This window comes from Triticum urartu, chromosome 6, assembly GCF_003073215.2.
Source record: "Triticum urartu cultivar G1812 chromosome 6, Tu2.1, whole genome shotgun sequence".
Taxonomy (NCBI): domain Eukaryota; kingdom Viridiplantae; phylum Streptophyta; class Magnoliopsida; order Poales; family Poaceae; genus Triticum; species Triticum urartu.
The window spans coordinates 207743996-207763984 of NC_053027.1; the positions used below are offsets into that span (position 1 = coordinate 207743996).

The 19989-nt window shown below is 46.9% G+C and overlaps 2 protein-coding genes across 2 annotated transcripts; one reads left to right on the forward strand and one right to left on the reverse strand.

Annotated features, from left to right (window-relative positions):
* The first annotated feature begins 209 nt into the window (after positions 1–209).
* Positions 210–4947, forward strand: LOC125512454 (serine/threonine-protein phosphatase PP2A-3 catalytic subunit). The gene is made up of 6 exons (XM_048677546.1): positions 210–721; positions 1302–1416; positions 2075–2183; positions 2267–2344; positions 3068–3259; positions 4295–4947. Exons 1-6 carry the CDS (start codon positions 469–471, stop codon positions 4466–4468), a joined length of 921 nt encoding a protein of 306 aa, XP_048533503.1. The 5' UTR covers positions 210–468; the 3' UTR covers positions 4469–4947.
* A 4933-nt stretch (positions 4948–9880) lies between these two features.
* LOC125512456 (protein CLP1 homolog) lies at positions 9881–14655 on the reverse strand. Its single transcript, XM_048677548.1, has 10 exons — positions 14341–14655; positions 14171–14239; positions 13965–14060; positions 13617–13858; positions 13366–13504; positions 13220–13276; positions 12243–12377; positions 11735–11970; positions 10338–10382; positions 9881–10259 (listed from the first exon to the last, which is right to left on the reverse strand). Exons 1-10 carry the CDS (start codon positions 14545–14547, stop codon positions 10169–10171), a joined length of 1317 nt encoding a protein of 438 aa, XP_048533505.1. The 5' UTR covers positions 14548–14655; the 3' UTR covers positions 9881–10168.
* Between the last annotated feature and the right edge of the window lie 5334 nt (positions 14656–19989).

Genomic DNA, 19989 nt, shown 5'->3' on the forward strand with positions numbered 1-19989 from the left:
ACATCTTGTTTTCTATTTCTACTCATAGAATTTGAGATACACGTCATCTCATTTCCTACAAAATTCCTATTCCTATGATAATCCTATCCTATGAACCAAAAGAGGCCTTAAAGTCTCATGGTCGGCAACGCATATCCAGCCATTTTGACCAGCTCACCATTCCTTTAGACCAAATTACACTCCGCCCATTCCAAAACCACCGCAGAACAGCACAAGCAAGCCAGCCAGCCAGCCAGGCGGCAGCACAGCCGCCCCGGTCGTTGTGTACGCCTGCGAGTGTTGGAGGCGAAGAAAAATCTCGCTTCGTATAAAACAAAGCGAAAAATGGAAGCATGAGCTGCTCCACACCCTCCCCCCTCCGCTGATCCCCCGCAAACCCTAGCCCCGGCCTAGCCACTCCCTCCTCCTCGCCGGCGACCGACCGGCCGCGCGCCCGAGCCCGAGCCCGAGCCCGCCCCTGCGGCCGAGATGCCGCCGCACGGGGATCTGGACCGGCAGATCGCGCACCTGCGCGAGTGCAAGCACCTCCCGGAGGCGGAGGTCAAGGGGCTCTGCGAGCAGGCCAAGGCCATCCTCATGGAGGAGTGGAACGTGCAGCCCGTCCGCTGCCCCGTCACCGTCTGCGGCGACATCCACGGCCAGTTCTACGACCTCATCGAGCTCTTCCGCATCGGCGGCGAGTCGCCCGACACCAACTACCTCTTCATGGGCGACTACGTCGGTACGCCTCGCCTCCTTTCGCCTCTCGCGTGTGTTCGGGTGGCCGCTATCTCTGGGGGTTGCTGCGGCAAAATATGGCTTCTTTATAGTAGATCCTACACGGAATTCAGCCGGGGGTTCTTCTTGTCGGGAGAATTCGTTTCGAGAACTGTTGTGCTGGTTATTAGTATGTACTCTATGTAGCTTCTATTACTTCTCTAGGTTCCCATGGCGGTATCCTGTGCTGGTTACGTGTCTTATGTCTTGTTTGGACCTATAGCTTACAAGGATTTTGTGCGAGTCCTATCTTTAGGTCCTTGTAGATACCGCTATAAGGGCTGTAGGCTTGTAGCTAGAAAGAAGTTAAGAATTCTCATTAAATGATACCAGGTGCTTGAGAACGACCAAAAAAAAGGTTCACACCATCTCTGTTCGGTGTCAAAAATTTCCTCAAGACGTGAAGATTTATAATTTTGTTGGCAATTAAATGTAGTTTTAGAAGCACTTAATGATACCAGGTGCACTCCATCTTTAGTTTTAGATGCACTCCATCTTGTGGCATTCCCAATATGGATAAATCTATAATATTGCTCTTAATGCAGATCGTGGCTACTATTCGGTGGAGACTGTTTCACTGTTAGTGGCTTTGAAAGTTCGCTACAGAGACAGAATTACGATATTGAGAGGAAATCATGAGAGCAGACAAATCACCCAAGTGTGAGTTTATGCCCTTCTAGACCTGGATTGCTGTTTTCAGCTCCTTATTATTGAGTACTTCCCCATATGAAGTAACAACTATCAAGTGATGACATTCGACATGTAATCTTTTGATCGTTTCTAGCCTGTTTAATCCTGAATTAACTTTGTCTAATTGACTAAATCTTGGAGGTGATGTATTTTGCCACATCGAGTATCATCTGATGCACTATGGCTAAGGCAATGCTCGACCTTTAGAATTTACAAAGCAGCTTGTCTTGTTACTGGAACTCAAGTTATTATTGCATAACATTAAAAAGGAGCAGAACCCACCTAAATGTGTTGGTGAATTTATGTATGCATGAGATTGTTTGAAGTTGTCTTCTATGGGTAACAAAGTAGCAAAAAACTTTGAGCATAGTCTTGGTAAAATTTAGTTATGAACTTATGATCTACCTACTTTCTAGACGTATTTACGTGTTGATCACAGCAAAACTTCCAGCTAGATCATAAAATGACTATAGTTTTCACATTTATGCTTTTTGAGTAGTACTAATTTTCATATAGATGTGTTAGTAAAATTTTGGGGAAATTCATGAAGACTATAATTATACTATTCGGCAAAATGTTCACCGGTTGTGCTACAACTTAGTTGTTGACGTTGACTATTTTGCTGCAGATATGGCTTCTATGACGAGTGCTTGCGAAAATATGGGAATGCAAATGTATGGAAGTACTTTACAGACCTGTTTGATTATTTGCCTCTCACGGCTCTTATAGAAAACCAGGTTTGTTATTCAAGTAATTTTGTACGACTAGTGCAGGCGTATTTAATATATATGCCTGACATATGGGAAACACCTATTTGTAGGTGTTCTGCCTTCATGGTGGTCTCTCTCCATCATTAGATACATTAGATAACATTCGTGCTCTTGATCGCATACAAGAGGTAAGCAGCAAAGTTGTCGCTGTCTTTATGAACTACTCCCTCCGTTCCTAAATATTTGTCTTTCTAGAGATTTCAACAAGTGACTGCATACGAAGCAAAATGAGTGAATCTAAACTCTAAAATATGTCTATATACATCCGTATGTGACAGTCCATTTGAAATCTTTAAAAAGACAAATATTTAGGAACGGAGGAAGTAGTACTCTTTTCTTGTTTCCCATTTAGAAGCATGCTTGGGTGGCGATATTTGCTATTTGTATTACCTAGGCACTAGGCAGGTATATGCAATGAAAACTGTTCTGTGATATCATCGATTTTCCTGTTTTTTGATTCACATCATGTGGATGTTAATTCAGATAAAATATCAATCCGGAAAACTTGATTTAGTTCAATGAGGTGGCATTAGGAATTCTCATGGAGTTGTGGTGGTGGATCTATATGATGTCATTTACCATCTTTTTTTATTAGAATACTGAATAAATGAAGTTTTTTCTCTTCTGAGGATTAGAGCTCTACAGTTTGTAATGTTGAGTTGTTGACCATGAAGTGGATGGCTGTATATAATTGTATTTCTAACAGATACCTGTTGTGCTTATGAAGGATATCAATGATATCTGTTAAGTCTCGAGTCGTGACTTGTTTCCATGACTACTGAGGAAGAAACTGGACTTACTGCAAAATGTTTATTCGCAGTTTAATCACATATTTCTCATAATGGTTGCAGGTTCCTCATGAAGGGCCCATGTGTGATCTGTTGTGGTCTGATCCAGATGATCGATGTGGATGGGGGATTTCACCAAGAGGAGCTGGTTATACATTTGGGCAAGATATTGCGCAACAGTTCAACCATACAAATGGCCTCTCTCTTATATCAAGGGCCCATCAACTTGTAATGGAAGGGTTCAATTGGTGCCAGGTTGGTGTTCAGAACACAGCATTGGACAAAATATGATTTGATTATTTTATCTTGCAATTAATTAACCAATTGTAGTCATTCGCGGAAAATACCTACTGAAAAGTCTGAGCACCATCGTTCTGTCAAAGTTGCTTTAATATCTAATGAACAAATTCGAAGTACAATTGTTAACTACTCCCTCGGTTCCTAAATATAAGTCTTTCTAGAGATTCCAATATGGACTACATACGGAGCAAAATGAGTGAATCTACACTCTAAAATACGCCTATATACATCCGTATGTAGTCCATATATAGAAATCTCTAAAAAGACTTATATTTTGGGAACGGAGGTAGTATTTGTTTAGGAGACATGAATCTGGAATTTTCCAGTTCTTTGGTTAAAAGTTAATTAAGGTTACATACCATTGCGCTTATAATTGTGTTAAATTATAAACTGATGCGTTTACATATTCCTCAATATGCACAAAGCCTCCCTGAAAAGATTTTTTTTTACTAAAACGATTTTATCTAAGTTTCTGGAGGGACCAAATCAATCTACTGCTTAATCATATAGTCTATATAGTCTGGTTCTCTGTGTGGGCCAACCGGTGTAGATTACTGAGGTCCATGTTGTGTATGTAAGGGAACACAGACAAAGGTGTACAGTAGAGGGAACATATAAGCCCAATCCTGCATCAAACAGGATCACAAGGCAGATTTTAATTCTCTGTCGACTGCATTTTCCAATGGAATTGAGCAAAGTATCACTCATCCTATTTTAACGTATCATAAAAAGATATCAGGGAACTTGATTAAAATATTGGAAACTGCATCATCCTTTATGTGCAAGCCTTTTGCTTTGGTGCTTACATAAGCAGAAAACCTTCAAATAGCGATTTGCTTTGTTGTATCTTGTAGCATAACCTGTGGTTATTAAATTAACATTCGTGACTGCAAATTTTCATGCATTCTTGCGTCAGGCAAGGTTTTATACTCTTCTGGTGGCATACATAGGAAGGTTAAATAATTACCACGTTCTGATTTGCTCATGCAGGATAAGAATGTTGTAACGGTCTTCAGTGCACCAAACTACTGTTACCGATGTGGTAACATGGCCGCGATTCTTGAGATTGGGGAAAACATGGATCATAACTTCCTCCAGTTTGATCCAGCGCCTCGGCAAATCGAGCCTGACACAACACGCAAGACCCCCGACTACTTTTTGTAATTGTGGTGTTGACCTCTTTAACTACCGGTGCTGATGCTCCTTTCCTCCGCAGCGTCGGAGTCTGTAGATCTTGTGTCCTTAGATACGGGCTCCATGGGGCCCGAGCTGTATGTCAATTCTTTTGTTTGGAGATCCTTTTTTGCTGCTTCTCGATCTTTGCACGAGATGTTAAAGTTGCATGCTCTGATTTTTTTTTCCTGACGTGCTTCCATTTTGTATTGTTGGTACACAATGGAGGGAAGCTGCATTGGGATTTGTTATGTTAGCCTCTGTTATTGTTTTTCCTTTGGGTCCGAGCAGGATGCTTGCCTGAAGGAAGGTCTTCTCTGCATCATCTGGATATAACTGTTTCATTTTCATATGGACGGGGAGGCCCTACTGGCGATACTTGCATTCGCCCCTGTGTATGTTGGTCGGTGTATTATAATGTGTTTGATGTCCTATAAATGGGAAATATATGTTTGTACCTGAGTATTGTATCGGTTGTTTGTCTTATAAATGCTAGATAGGCCTTAATATCCGTTTTGAATTGTGCAAACATCTGATCTATATTCATATCCCAGTAACATTTGCATCCTTTTTCATATCCACATTTTTAAATACACACACACACACACACACACACACACACACACACACACAAGGTGGGAACGCTACCCAATATGCAACCAGTCTGTTTATGACCTTTTTTTCTTGCGAGGAAACGCAAAAGATTTTGTGTTTCATTTCATCGAACAGGAAGGGAATAGTAGGGACACATCATCGCCTTGTCCAGCCTCTAAGACCTTGTACAATGCTAGGTGTTTATGGAGATGTTTAAAAAAATAACTTGGGTTTTTTTTTGAAGCATCGGTGTCTATTTTTACAGGAGAGATGTCTAAGTAAGCGTCTACCCTGGACAAATAAATATCGATGCTTAAGAAACGCCTAGTTTATTTCTCTAAACACCTTTCCTAAGCATCTTGCATTGTACAAGGCCTAACCATGAATGGCGAGGTAGCTAGACTCAGAGCCTCAAGGCTGCGTCACAACCGTTGTCAGTCGGTAGGTAGATGTCAGGACCTAGCAAGAACTAAAGAAGCCATCGTCTTGTACATGTTGGCGCTGACGTACATTACGCCTTAGACGCCCACGTCCTATGCTGCAGCCCACATCACAACAACCGCAATGCTGGCTAGCCTTGTCGGAAAGACCGGGAGGCCACCATCTTCAGCTGCCACAGTGGGGACTTCAAGTGCAACCCAAGCAGCGTCTTCAAGAAGGGAAAGGCGCCGAGACGCTAACGCTACCTTGTCCAGCGAATTGGACCAAGGGTTTCCGCCCCGTGCTTGAGGAGAGGGTCCACTCAGGACCATGACAACGCCTCCATGGAGGTAACGGCACACTCACGTGTCGCCGTTGTCAGCGCAGGGATTTCGCCCAGGCATAGCCGCAGCCTCCGCCCCCAGGATCCGCCGAGGCATAGCCGCAGCCGCACCCCCACAGGGTCGCGCCACGCTGCTCACGTGCTCGCCACGCCAGGTCTAGAGGCCCGACTCTGGATATTGGATCGCCATCACAAGACCCTAGGCCCGGAGAAGCTCTGCTACGCCAGCCTCATCAAGCCGCCACGCTCGAGGAGGAAGCCACCGGGGAGCAAGGTCCAGCCGCCATCGGATCCGCCCAGGCTTTGCCCGGCGGGGGCACTGGCGGCGGCAAGGAAAGGTAAAGGTGAAGGATAGGGGGTGCTCAAGGGGGGTCACGTCGCCCCCCGAGTCGCCCGTAGGAAGGGTGATGCGGGGATTGAAGGGTAAGTGTTCAGGTGTTAGCAACATGACACGTTGTATAATGGACTCGTGAGTCATGACACAAGACAAATAAATACTGCCAGATATCTTTCATGCAAAGAAAGTACTCCGATCTTCTCAAAATGTAAGGCATGCTTGATTTTCATGCAAAGAAAGTACTCCAATCTTCTAAAAAATGTAAGGCATGCTTGATTTTACACGGTATTTGATGCACAACTTTGAACATGAAAGTAGTACATGGTTTGTTTGGATACGAATATATTTACTCTTTTTTAGAGGTAAAGCCTTGCCGATGGTTTATACTTAAGCTAATATAGAAATAAAGCACTAGCGCGGGGTCCTCATGCAAGTGTTGTGGGGACCAACTATGTCCAGCTAAAGTATCTGCAGCCACATTGGATACCTCCCCAGGACAATGCTCAAAGCAAACCCTAGTAAAATCCTCTTTTTAAGTTTGGTCCAGCCATGTCGCTCTATTCCCTGTCTTGATTGGTTCTAAAGTACTTGTCAAAAAATGTCTCACATTATGAGACGGAGGAAATAGTCTTTTCTTTTTCTTTTGAGCTGTCGATCACTGTAGTTAGTGGCCAGCGCTGCAATAGACGGTGCCTGTATCATCTATAAATCCAACACTAGCATCTGTAAATCGGATTGTTCAAAAAAGAAAAATCTGTAAATCGGATGCTTAGGGCTCCTTTGATTCAAAGAAATTCAATAGGATTTTTTAAGGATTGAAATTATTTGGAATTTTTTCTATGTTTGTTCTTTGATTCATAGGATTAAATCTCATAATTTTTTTTCTTTGGAATCTTTTGCACTACATTTTATAAAAAATCTGACATCTACTTCAACCTCTTTGTACAATTCCTTTACTTTTCATATGAAATCAAATACTCCTTACTAATCCTATAGGATTCAAATGGACATGACACTCCAATCATATACCTTTCCTATTGTTGCGTTTTCAAAATCGATCCTGCGAAACAAAGAGGCCCTTAGAGCATCTCTAGCCACGCCCCCAACAGGGCCTCCCCAAGTGTTTATGCCGCGCCGGCGCCCAAAATTCGACCTAGTCGCGTCCCCAGTAGCCCGTTTTTCGCTGGCTTGGGCCGAAACTGGTGGGCAGACCCGAGCCGAACCCGGCGCGCTGGGGCGCGCCTGGGGGCGCCGGCACAAGCGAAAAGGGGCGTGGGGCCGCTCTGTCGGCGAGTCGAGAGCCTCTTCCCGCCGTTTCTTCCCGCCCTCGCCCCCCACTTCCCTCTCATTCTCTCCTTTTCTCCCGCCAATCTCCCTCCCGCTCGCCTCCCAGTCGCCGCCATGCCGCCGAAGAAGTACGTGATCCCCCGCGCTGTGACCACCGCGACCGCCTCCGTCGCCCAGCCGAAGCAGAGGAAGCCGAGGGCGCCGTCGTTCAATCCACCGGGCATGACAAACGCCGAGTGGAGGGCGAAAGTTCAGCGACAGAAGGCTGTCACCGCCGACCATCGGAACAGGGCAATCGCCAAGAAGGCCTGTGACAACGCGGCACGTGCCGCTGCGGCTGCGGTGGACCAAGCCGAGGCCGAGGCGACTCGCTTGGGGATGATGAATCCACCCGGCCGTCACGCCCAGTACGCGCCCTGGAGCCAGCAAAGCGTCGGCTCTCCGTCCGGCTTCTTGTCGTCGCCGCAGCCATGGGGATGCACACCGTCGCTGGGCTACGCCGACGGGAACGCGGACGGTGGGTTCAACCCTAACGTCACCTTCCCCATGGACACCCCGCCCGCGCATGCCCTCGCCCGCCTTCACCGGCGTGCAGTACCCTTCATACAACTACTCGCCGCCGGCTTACGCGTGCTCCCTGACGCCCCCTCTCCGCCGTGGCGCGCTGCCCTTCTCACAAGCTTCCACGTCGCACCTCGGCGACACCGACGAGACCGATGCCGACATGGACGACATCATCGCGGCAGGCTCGGCCGCGGCCGCCGCGTCGCTCGGGTTCGCTACCCCGGACGACACTGTGGATCTCAACGGTGGCATGGACGGCGAGCTCGACTACGGCGAGGAGGAGCCGGAGGAGGAGTAGGAACCGGCGACCGTTCCGGCGAGGAGGCGCAAGAAGAAGAGGGGGGCGGCCAGGACCGGCGAGCCGCGCATCAAGTGGGCGTCCAAGGAGTAGGAATGCCTCACCGAAGCGTAGAAAGTCGTCTGCCTCGACCCGACCACCGGCACGAACCAGAGCATCGAGACGTACTAGGAGCACATTAAGGCCGAGTTCGACGAGCTTCCCTACTTCAAAGACGTCTACATGCAGGGCGGGGCGAAGGCAATGGCGAAACACTGGGGGCTCATCCAAGCGGCGTGCAACAAATGGCATGGGGTCGTCGAGGAGGTCGCGGCTCGCCCGGAGAGCGGCGCCAACGTTGAGGATCAGGTATGGCACGCCGGTCTCCCGCTTCTCTTCGCCGTGTGCACCCGCCAACTGTTTGTTCCTCCGCGCAGCTGGTGCGCATGTTCGCCTTGTACCGCCTAGGCAACCGCGATCAAGAGTTCAAGTGCCTCCACGTTTACAAGCGCATTGACAAGTGCGAGAAGTGGGCGGAAGTCCGACGCACCCTCGACAAGGCCAAGGAGACCTACAAGCCGTATGCGTCGACGTCGGGCGCGTCAGAGGGGCGGCCGGACGGCAACGAAGGGGCCAAGAAGGCGAAACACGCCGACGCGGCTACCGCACGCGTGCAGGAGTCCATCTAGCATTGCCTCGCCGACGCACAGGCCCGGGACGTCTTGCATGAAGAGAAGACCGAGGCGCGGTGGTCGGCGTTGATGACGAGCAGCGCCGTCAAGCTCGACCTACTCCGGACCAACGTCGTCGCGAAGAAGAGGAACACCGACCTGGCTTTCCTGCTGGGCGGGGCGGACATGCTCCAGAGCAACGACGAGGAGGTCAAGGCGTGGTACTTGGCGGAGCGTGGTCTCATCCTAAACCAGCTGCCGTCGACGGCGCCGCCAACTCCCACACCCACGCCGCCGCCACCACCAAGCTCGAGCGATGATGCCTCCATGACTCCCCCCAGTACAGAAGCCACGCCAACGCCGCCCAGCACAGAAGAAGCTCCGACCCCGCCAAGCCCGCGCACGCCGACGCCAGAGGCCGACCTCGCCGTCTGATGCGCTGCACGCGCTCCATTTCTTTTTGTACGTCGAAATTTTCATTCGATCGCCGAACTGTGACCGCATGATCGCCGTCTATTTTATGAGCGGGAATGACTACGTTTAAATTTGCCGCGGGTTGGAGGGCGCCTCGGGGCATGGCTGGGAGCTAGATCACCCCCAGGGGCCGATCTAGCGCCAGTTCGCCCTCAAGCCGCTCTTTTTTGGCGCCCTGGGGGCTGAACGGCTGGAGATGCTCTTAATGTCCACACACATGTTAATTCAATGCAGATGTGTTTACTTGTCATATTGATGTTTCCTCTGATACAAAGTGCCGGAAATCTCCATATTATGTTTGGTTGCTTTATATTGGGTATATATAATAACTACTCCCTCTATCCCATAATATAAGACGTGTTTTGACACTAGTGTTGTGTCAAAAAACAACTTACATTATGAAACGGAGGGAGTAGCTCCGATGTTTATATCTGGATACAGTTGAGAAGAGGCCAAAGGACTCATCTTCTATATCTTACAGTAGTTCCCAACAGCGTACAAAAGAGCACACCAACCTTTCATTGATCTAACTATTTGTATCTTCGCCGCCACAGCAGCATAGAAAAACATAAGCAAGTCAGCAGAAAGCTTCGCAGCAGGATGCCTGAGATATCGTCGAACCCATTCAGCTTTACCGGCACAGTGTTCAGAGTATCCATTTCGGCGTTACAACATGTCATAAGCCATCTGGTTACCTACCTACAATGTTCAACCTTGAACGGGGTCAAGCCTGCTCGTACCATGTCAGGGAGCTAGCGATTAACAGCCTGCTTGGCAGGTCTCCTGGGCAAGGCGCGATGTACGTCAGCTTCTTCCTGAAATGCATGCAGAATGTTAGGTCCCAGGTGAAACTTCAGGCAGGGCCACAAGTTGGTTTCGTGGTGTTAGTGTACCTTTGGATGTCAACATCTGTGACATGGATGAATCCCGCAACGTTGCTGCACAGAATTTCAATCTAGGTATTAGCAAAAAAGGGGAACACAAACTCAACAGTTTGCCTAGTGGGAATGAAGACTTGAACAGATTTTGGTATGCTATAAATCTGTGGCAGTCAGAAAACGCACACATGACACAAAGTAAAAAGTTCTAATCTATAGTATATTAATGTCAAACAACAAAAACAACTGTGCCCCTACCACCTTCTCCTAGGACAGTAACAGTTGCCAGTTTGCCACTGATTGAACTACTTGAAAAGCTCGCATGAGAATCAAATGAGTCACTAGATGAATAAATAATTACACTATCCTCTATAACTATGAAACTGAAAATATCATAGCGCTTAGAAACTTGTAAGACAAGCAAATGAACAATTTGCTGCCAGGCTTAGGTTGAGTAGTGTTTGACACTTGTGATCTACTTCTAGTCGGGGCTACGTTTGCATTAGTCCTTGCTTGTATAGTTATAGCCCTAGTCCATAGCCACCATGGCTAAAATATGGGTAGCTTTCAATTTTTATCGCCAATGGTAGCAAGACCTATGGGTAACCCGATTAGGAATGGACCGGGTATGCGTATAAATTTTTGGGAAAACTTTGTTTTTGCCACTCTAGGTTTTGCCAATTTTGCTTATGCCACTCTAGAATTTGACATTTCACTCTTGCCACTCTTAGCTTTTGACAATATATCACTTTTGCCATTCCATGGCAAAAGCAAAATTTTCAGAGTGGCAATTGTGATACATTGTCAAAAGCTAAGAGTGACAAAAGTGAAATGAGAAATTATTGTTTTTGCCACGGAATGGCATTTGTGATGTATTATCAAAAGCTAAGAGTGGCAAAAGTGAGATGTCAAATTCTAGAGTGGCATCAGCAAAATTGGCAAAAGGTAGAGTGGCAAAAACAAAGTTTTCCCATTTTTTTTTGTCCAAAGGTCACCCAATTAATGTTACTACCTGTGTAAAGAAATATAAGAGCGTTTAGATCACTACTTTAGTGATCTAAACACTCTTACTAATTAAAAAGTGAATTTATTCCATATGACATGTGCCTTCAGAGATGTCAGTTTGTGAGAGAAACTGTAAACTTGTATACTTGAATTGCTGAGTTCATTTCTTATTTCCCATGATATTATTTGTTTATTGTGATTATTTGCTGTGTTCCAATGTTACTCATCGGGTTTAGACTTCGGCATGATTTTCCGCCCATATGGGATTTTCATGGGTGGGCGGCGGGCAGCATCTTGAGTTCAGGCATGTGTCTCACGTAGCTTGGCCCATGAAGAACCCAGCCCTTGCCACCTTTACGTGGCTGTAACACTTAACCACTATCTTGGAGAACGACAGTTGGTATTACCTCGAAATTATTTCATCAGGTTCCTTCGCATAAGAAACAGCAAGCACTGTGTGGACCATATCAGTGCTGATGTTGACAGCAACAAGCCGAGTAGGATCTGCCACAGGCTCTGCACCAATTGGTAAAGCTGACCGTGGAGCTTGATGTCCACTACCAATTCTGAAAACAGAAACGTCACTGAAGTTGACTACATTTGAATGTGGTGCCAGATCGTTTGCAATCCCGTAAAAGTACTCCTGCAGACAGGAATAGGATTTAGCCTGAGACGGATTAAGAGAAAAATGCCAACTACGACTGCAAGATCAAAATCATAATTGGGCATAAAGGAGAGTGGCATAGCGCAAGGATGGATAAACTCAATTTTCTATAGAATTAATTTGATGCTAAGCCTTGCAGTGAAAAAAAAGGTTATTAACCAAACAAATACTAAAGTGAAATGTATCTTTTAAGCACTAGAGATCCTTACGAACACCAAAATCAGAACACTGCCCAGACACACAAAAATTACCTTGATACGAAAGCTCCTAGTCTTTTGACGATATTTTGAATTCCTTAGGACAACACCCTCCGATTTATGAAGTTTTACGACATCGATATTGGGCTTACTTTGTACTGCATCTTTTAACATCTTCCATAACTTCTCCTGCAGCAGACAAGTCAGATCATTCCAAGCTTCAGGATCATTTGATCTCATGTTTATCCATGAATCCACATTTCAAGGCAAACATGACAACAAAGACAACGTCAAGCACACTGTATGAAAGCTAATCCTAACAAACGGCTGGTTCATCTTTTATGGTATCAGCAGTTTTGCATCCATGTGGCTTTGTGTTTATAAAACAAATTTTGCAGACTCTGTCCGTTAGCATAGACTCAAGCAAGCACCTCTTCGAGCTGTATTTGCCAGAATTAGGAGTTGGAATGATAATCTTCAGTATTTCTCAGCTGTTGAGCTTTCTTATCGACCTATATTCTCTTTGTTCAAATTAAATATGTAATGAACTTCAGTGAGGATGGTTTTATGCACTAACATATTTGTGCTACATACTGATGTTGATGATCGTTTAGACCAGAGGGCAGATTAACTGCTCTTGCCAGTTACCACTGCCGATATTTCTACTATATGTCACAGTTTACTAGGGATGATTTGCCCCATGAATGTCTCAATGGGGGCAGATTAACTGAACCCAAGAGGGGTGCCGGGGGGGGGGGGGGGGGGGGGGGGGGGGGGGGGGATTATTAAATGGTGAAGTAAAAAAGTGTGGGTTATGATCTAATTTATCTGCGGTGTTAAACAAATGTCTTATTCTTACAGGCTTAAGATCTCTAATTACCATCAGTTGGATGCTCTGACACATTATTAGCACAAAAATGGAACATAATACAGAGTGATAGAAAGAGTTGACGAGTATGAAATAAATGTTGAGTCGTCTACACTAGATAAACTAGTAACATTCAGACTGAACATAGCAGTGTAGCACTTGCCTGTCCCAATACCAGCACTACATTAGCCTTGAAGATTTCAATTGCATTAAGAAGTAACTGCACATCATTTAACCTGTGTTAGCACGCACTATTAGCGATTAACATGCTTATTCAAATAGCTAATTATGCTTATAAGCAAATAATACCTCATAGCCAAGGCCTTCAACCCACCCCATTGTGTTAATAACCATACCAGCCGCCCTAGATTCAGCATTCCCAGAGAACTGTGTCTCTAATGTTTGAGCTAGCTCTCTCATGAGTGCTTTGTAAACATCTGGATTAATACTGTCAGCAACATAAAGAAAAGTAGAAAACTGAGGCACCGAATCAGCAGAACAGAAAAGGAGCCACACAGAGCAGTGGGTAGAACCACCAAGAGGGTAAACTGGAAAGTTACCTTGGATTTGGATGGCCATAAAAGTATGCAAGCGGCATCTCCAAAGGAATCCCATCAACTATATCGATAGGCTTCTCAATTGGTGTAGCAGAAATACATCCAGGTATGGTTATCGAACCCTGGCCAATATCTAAATCCACATATGTAGGCTTCCATCCCAGTTTGGCAGCCCAGCTAAGGAGCATTTTGCACAGAGTGCTTTTTCCAGAATCAGTTGGCCCCACAACAATCACTCTAGGTCCCTAGACAACCAAGAGTTGACAAGTTCACTGATTCAGTCCAAAGCATAACAATTCGTTACAGCCATCTTCACAATGTTCCACGATGAATGAAACAGAGAGTAGTCACCTGTGAGGCCTCCAAGTCGCCTCCCTGCGCTGCCCTCGCCCTCGCCCTCCGTGCGTCGAGAATCGCATGTGTGTTCACATAAATCACCATCGGCGTCTGCAATTGAAAGCAGAATCACCTCACCACTACAGCACATTCAGGAACGGACAGAGCACAACGAAAACGAGGATGTTTTGGCAGAGGAAGGAAACCGAACGCCGCCCCACCTCGTCGGACGTGTACTCGCTCTCGCTGACCCCGTCCAGCTCCACCGTCGCGCCGTGCCACGTGAAAATCTAATCGTGGGAACATAAACAGCAGGTCAGAACTGTGTGCCGGCGGTGGCGGCAAGCTGGGCAAGGCGGGTTTAGGCGGGGGACGGGGAAAGCGCGCGTACGGCGATCTTGGAGCGGGGCGGGATGGTGAGCCAGCCCTCGGGGGGGAGCTCGGTGCCGAAGATCTCCGCCGTGCCGGAGACGAGGCGCACGCGGAGGGTCGCGTCCGGGAGCACCTCCACGCGGAGCTCGCTCTGCGGGTCGAGCTTGAACTGCCGCAGCGGCTGCACGGCCGCGGGCGCGGGCGCGGCAGCGCCGGTGGCGGCCATAGGGGGGGTTCTGGAGAGCGGGCGAGGGTTTGGCGTCGCCGAGACTGGCGTGTTGGTGCGGCAGTGGGGAGGGGGAACAGCGGGAACGCCAAGGAGTTTCGCGTAAACGGGATCGGATCGGATTGGTACTGAAATGAATGTGACTTGAACCAAAGAATTTTACGCTGCGTTTGGATGTACTCCTATGTATTGGAGGCATTCGTATTGAATTGGTTTCAATATCAATTTGGTGAAGAAACTGTAATAAACATTTTTTTTGCGGAAAGAAACTGTAGTAAACATGAATATGAATTCGCTTGTTTGTATGCTCACGGAATTGGTTGATGTTTCAATACCAAATCTTATTTAGACAACAGATTATGGCATAATGTTTTGTTCTATATACATCTCAAAATTTATACAATGTGTGACTATAATCTAATGGTCGTATAGCAATTTTTTTTATAATGCCCATCTGTCCTTGAATAAAATTCAGCAATAACATAAATCTACAGTCCCCTAAAGAATATCTTTCTCTCAATAATATCCTCACGTGCCTCATGTTGTTGCAGCTACCTTCTATCTGGTTTCTCTCTTCGCTCGGACACAGGATATAAACAACCACGAGAGAATTTGGTGTTGCGTACAACTAATGCAGCATTTTCTTCTCTATTTATTTGTAGACTGTTACAACAACTACACATCCTAGTCCAGCCAGGATTTGAGCTAACGGTCGTGCCATCAACAACCACTCTCACGCAAGCGATGGCGAGATGGTGAGGGCCAGGCCGTGGTGGCCATGGCCAGAGGAGATGCGGCGGGGACGAGGAGGAGATATGTCTGAGGAGATAATAAGGACCAACAACGTGGAAGAGAAGAAGGGCCGACAAGGAGTGGAAGCGCCGGCGGGTGCTTCCTGGACGTTGCCTCCTCTCATCGCGCAGGGTGAGGGAATGGCAGCTTCGGTCGAGCGTGGGGAGAAGAAGATTGGGCTCGAATCGTTTTCTTTTCCGGGGTCGTTCAATTCATGCCAAATTGGAGGTGTTGGGCTCCGTATTGTGTGAGGCCTCGGCTAGTGGGATCGAGTTTGTCATTGTATTGACTGATTTCAGACCGTTGTTTCCGTGTGCATGCCAAGCGCTCGATTTGGTGAATTGGGAATACCAAATCCAATTTGTAACCCTAATACAGACATCCACTTAACAAAGTCCAAGAAAAAAAAGGAATTTAAAAAAAATGAAATTTCACCGGAAACTACCAGTCTTTTCTTTCTTTTTCTGTAAATAGCGTGTGATTTTAATTTTTTTTCTTGCTTCATAAAGAGCACATATTACACATATTGGATACTAAGAAGATCATATTTGGCCATCTTTGTCTGAATTGCTTTCAATGCCTTGTGGTACACTAGTTGTTCTGATATATGGCAGGTGTGCTACTAATGCCGAAACACATGATAGAGAAGAAAATTCATGAAATAATCAATCTTTATCGATTTTTAAATTGACCGAATTATAATTTTAATTTGATAAAGTGACATTTGTTGCACTTTAGACCATACTAGCACAGTGCCCGTGCGTTGCTACGGAGTTATTAAAAAAAAGAGATGCTAGGCCACTGACTTAGAAGATGATCAAAAGATTTTAGTACCTTGCAGGAGTCATGATAAAAATGAGAGCAAAAATACATTAAAACGGATGAGGTAGGCGTCCAAAAATTTGATGTGACCGTAGTAGGTCCTTCGAAAGATTTATAGTGAGACAATATTTTGAATTTGAAAACATGGGAGAATGGGCATTGCAATTTGTTCACTCTCCTATGGCATGATATAAAACTTGAAAATCTTGTTGGGAAGAGATAATCAAAATTGTGATTTTGAGTTGGATTCGTATTTTGATTACGCTCAATCTTTAACGGAACAAACCCATGCAAAATCGGGAGCTTTTTGATTTCCACTATAACATTCCTATGTCCATAGGCGGAGCGGTCGAGCGACTCATCTGTCAACGCATCAATAGCAATGGAGCTATCGGGCTGTATCATTATAGGAAGCTCCGACCATTGTATGATACCCTGCACATTGTTGTGGGAATAGTTTGCTACTTCCTCCAATCCATATTAATTGTTGCCGCTTTAATAAAACTTATATATTTAGATGAAATTGAAATATTAATATTTGATTATTGTATAGATGTAAGCTATTTATGGAATACAAGTATCGTAGTATTCCCTCTGTCTCCAATTATAAGTTGTTTTAACTTTTTTAATCGAATGTATATAGATGCGTTTAGTTTTTTCGCTCATTTTAATTTATATGTAGTTTATATTAAAATATCAAACAATGTCCTGATTAGCAGCACACCCGCAGTCCATGAGGCGAGCAGAAATGAGTTTGGTGCTGGAGCTCCATAAAGCCCGTTTTTCCGGAAAAACAAAAAAATGTTTTACTTTTTTTAAGAAAATACACATTGTCATACATATGCACTGTATATTGTATGTGTGCAAGAGAAAACACAATGACATGTGAGCCAAAAAATGATAAATTGGTGATTTTGAAAATAGTGAACAATTTGGGCGACATAAAATCATTTTTCTCACTTTTTTTGTGTGTATTGTATGTGTGCAAATTTCGATGAGAAAACACATTGACACGTGAGCTACAGAGGAGTGACAAGAAAATACAGTAGTAAACAGTATGTTCACTGTTCATTAGTTATAAACAATGATTTTCACTTTTTTGTGTAGCTCGTGAATCAATGTATTTTCTCCTGAAAACTACACACGTGCAGTACACATCAATATGTCAGCGTGGTTTTTCTTTTCTTTTACGATTTCTGTGGAACTTTGAAATGCGATTTTTGAGTGTTTTCAATGTGATTTTGGGAACTTGCATTGGACACTAAACCGCCGCGCTCCGGGAGGGAGGCGCTATGTCACCTGATCGGTTGATCACACCCCCCGATCCGTTCGGCATTCTGACCTTCCCCGCCGGACCACCACCCTACCCGCCGCCGCCGCCGCAGTCGAACCCTCCATCGGGCGAAAAATGGGCGAACCTCGCGGCGATCCGACGGTGGATTCGCCGCCGACGCACCAGACGTCGAGTACAATCACTTCCGACCCCATGTCTCTCACAATCAACGAGGAGCTCCCCGAGAGGCTGCGGCTGTCCTGCTTCCACGACGCCGGCGGCGAGGGGCAGGCGTCGATCCGCGCCGAGTTGGGGCGGCCGATGCAGATGGACATAATGCGCTTCTACGAGGAGGCGCTGGGAAGGCTCCCCATCGCCGACATGCCGGAGGTTCTGCCGTGCGTGGAGCGCGGCGGCCACTGCATCGGCCTCCTCGATCCGGTGTCCAACATCATTCTCAACGCCCTCAACCTCCTGTGCCGTCGCAGGTGCAGCGGGAACGTCAAGGGGAAGCGACCTTCCGCGGCGCAGGCCGGCGGCAAGAGGAAGGAGGAGGGGGAGGCGCCGCCCACCCAGCCCCAGCCCCCGGTTTTTCTAGCTTTTCGTTCCTACGACGGCCTCCTTGCGTTCATGCGGATCTACTTCCGGTATCTGTCCGAGGGGCAGGCCATGCGCTACCTCCGCCTGGGCGGCGCCGACCTCGCCGTCGCCGTCCAGCTCGGCGAGAACCAGCAGTTCGGCCCCGAGGACCGTCACACCACCGGCGCCCCCGACCTCCGCTGCGGCAGGACCCAGTTCGCCCTCAAGGTCGCCGCGGCCGTGGCAGGGCACCCCGTGCCGGACGACCTGGTGCGGCTCGCAAAGCTGCTCGTCCCCTTGAGAGACCACGATCGCACGCCTCTCGCTGCTGTGCTCTAGAAGGGCCGGCCCCTCAGCGTCGGCGACGTCGACGGCATCCTCAGTTTCCTTCGGCTGCAGCACCACGCGGCCTCCCCTGCCGTCAAAGTCGCCTTCCGGCGCAGCCCTCATCCGGCTGACATGGAGATCGGGAGGAGCTTGTTTGGACTAGAAGCAGCAGGAGGGCAGGCGCTAGAAGCTGGTGAGCGACCTGCCCGCTTCTTCTGCCCCGTCGGCGAAAACCACGTCGCCGAGGTAGTCGTCTCGCGCCGCCGTGATGGACATGTGTCTAGCATCTGCGACCTGCGGACTCCGGACGAGATGAAGCAGATGTTGCTCGACTGTCTGGATGCTGCTGCCACCACCATTGGCAAGCACAGCCCTCCACCCATGGGAAGGGAACCTTCCACCACTGCATGCCAGTGTGACTGAGCGCACACCAGGTATCTGAAGGTGTGCCTCGCCGACACCATCCACGCTCTCTACATCAGGGCGGTGTCGCTGCTGCCGCAGGACGCGCTCCACCGGCATCTCCGCGGCATCCTGGTTGCCGGGCATTGCTATGGCCCCATGGACCCCGTGTCCAACATAATTCTCAATGCCATATGGTATGACAGTGCATGCCCTCTGCTGGAGATAGATGCTGTGGCTGAGCCGGACATTCTTGACACCCAATCTATGCTTCGCATGGTGGCCCGCTCCCTCGACAGCCTTGTTGCCATGGTCTGCACAGCCACCGGTTTTTCGGACCACATGGCCGTGGAATACCTTTGCCACAAGCAATGTGACCTATCTAAGGTTTTACAGACGGCAACGAAGGAGGTGTGCTATAATGCCTATGTTTCTGCTGGTCAAGCTGGAAGGCACCCCAAACATTTGGAGCTTGCAACATTTCTTATGTCCATGGCTGATAATGTCCCTAAAGACAGCCTGCTGACCCACGAAGCAATGGGGAAAGGCCATGTCATTTCTGATGCAGCTCTGGAGCAAGTGTACAAAATAATGGAGGATCAAAGCTCATCCACTGCACCATCAGATGATCACCCTAGGCTATGCCCATCGGCCTGGATGACCCTGGCATCAAGGAAGGGAGAATACGTGCAGAAGCAGAACTTCCTTGGTCAAGCCTTGGAACAATTGCTGCTTGATTACTCGAATCAGCATCCTTGGGTAATTATAGCTCAACTCTCTATTGCTTCTTGTAGTAGCTTGGACAAATTCTATTGTTACCGGGGGAGGGGGTGTTCTTTCAGAAATGTATGTCATCTGAATTAAGTTTCGACAGGGTTTATTCTTAGAAAAACTTCTAGAATTGCTTGTTGGGCTATATATTCCATCCCAATTAAGCTTGGACAGTCTATTCTTAGAAAAAGTGTGATTGGACTTTTAATTTCATCTGGATTAAGCTCAGACAAATCTATTCATAGAAAAAGCTTTGAATTGCTTCTTGCAGGAACATATTTCATCTCCATTCGTCTAACTATCACAGGTCCTTGTTCAAATATCCTTTTTAGAAGAAAAAAAGTCGCAACAAAGTGCTTGCTTTAAGAGCACATGCCATCTCTTGATTGTTTATCTGGATTCTACAAACTACTCCCTCCGTCCCATAATATAAGAGCGTTTTCTATACTACACTAGGGTAAAAAACGCTCTTATAT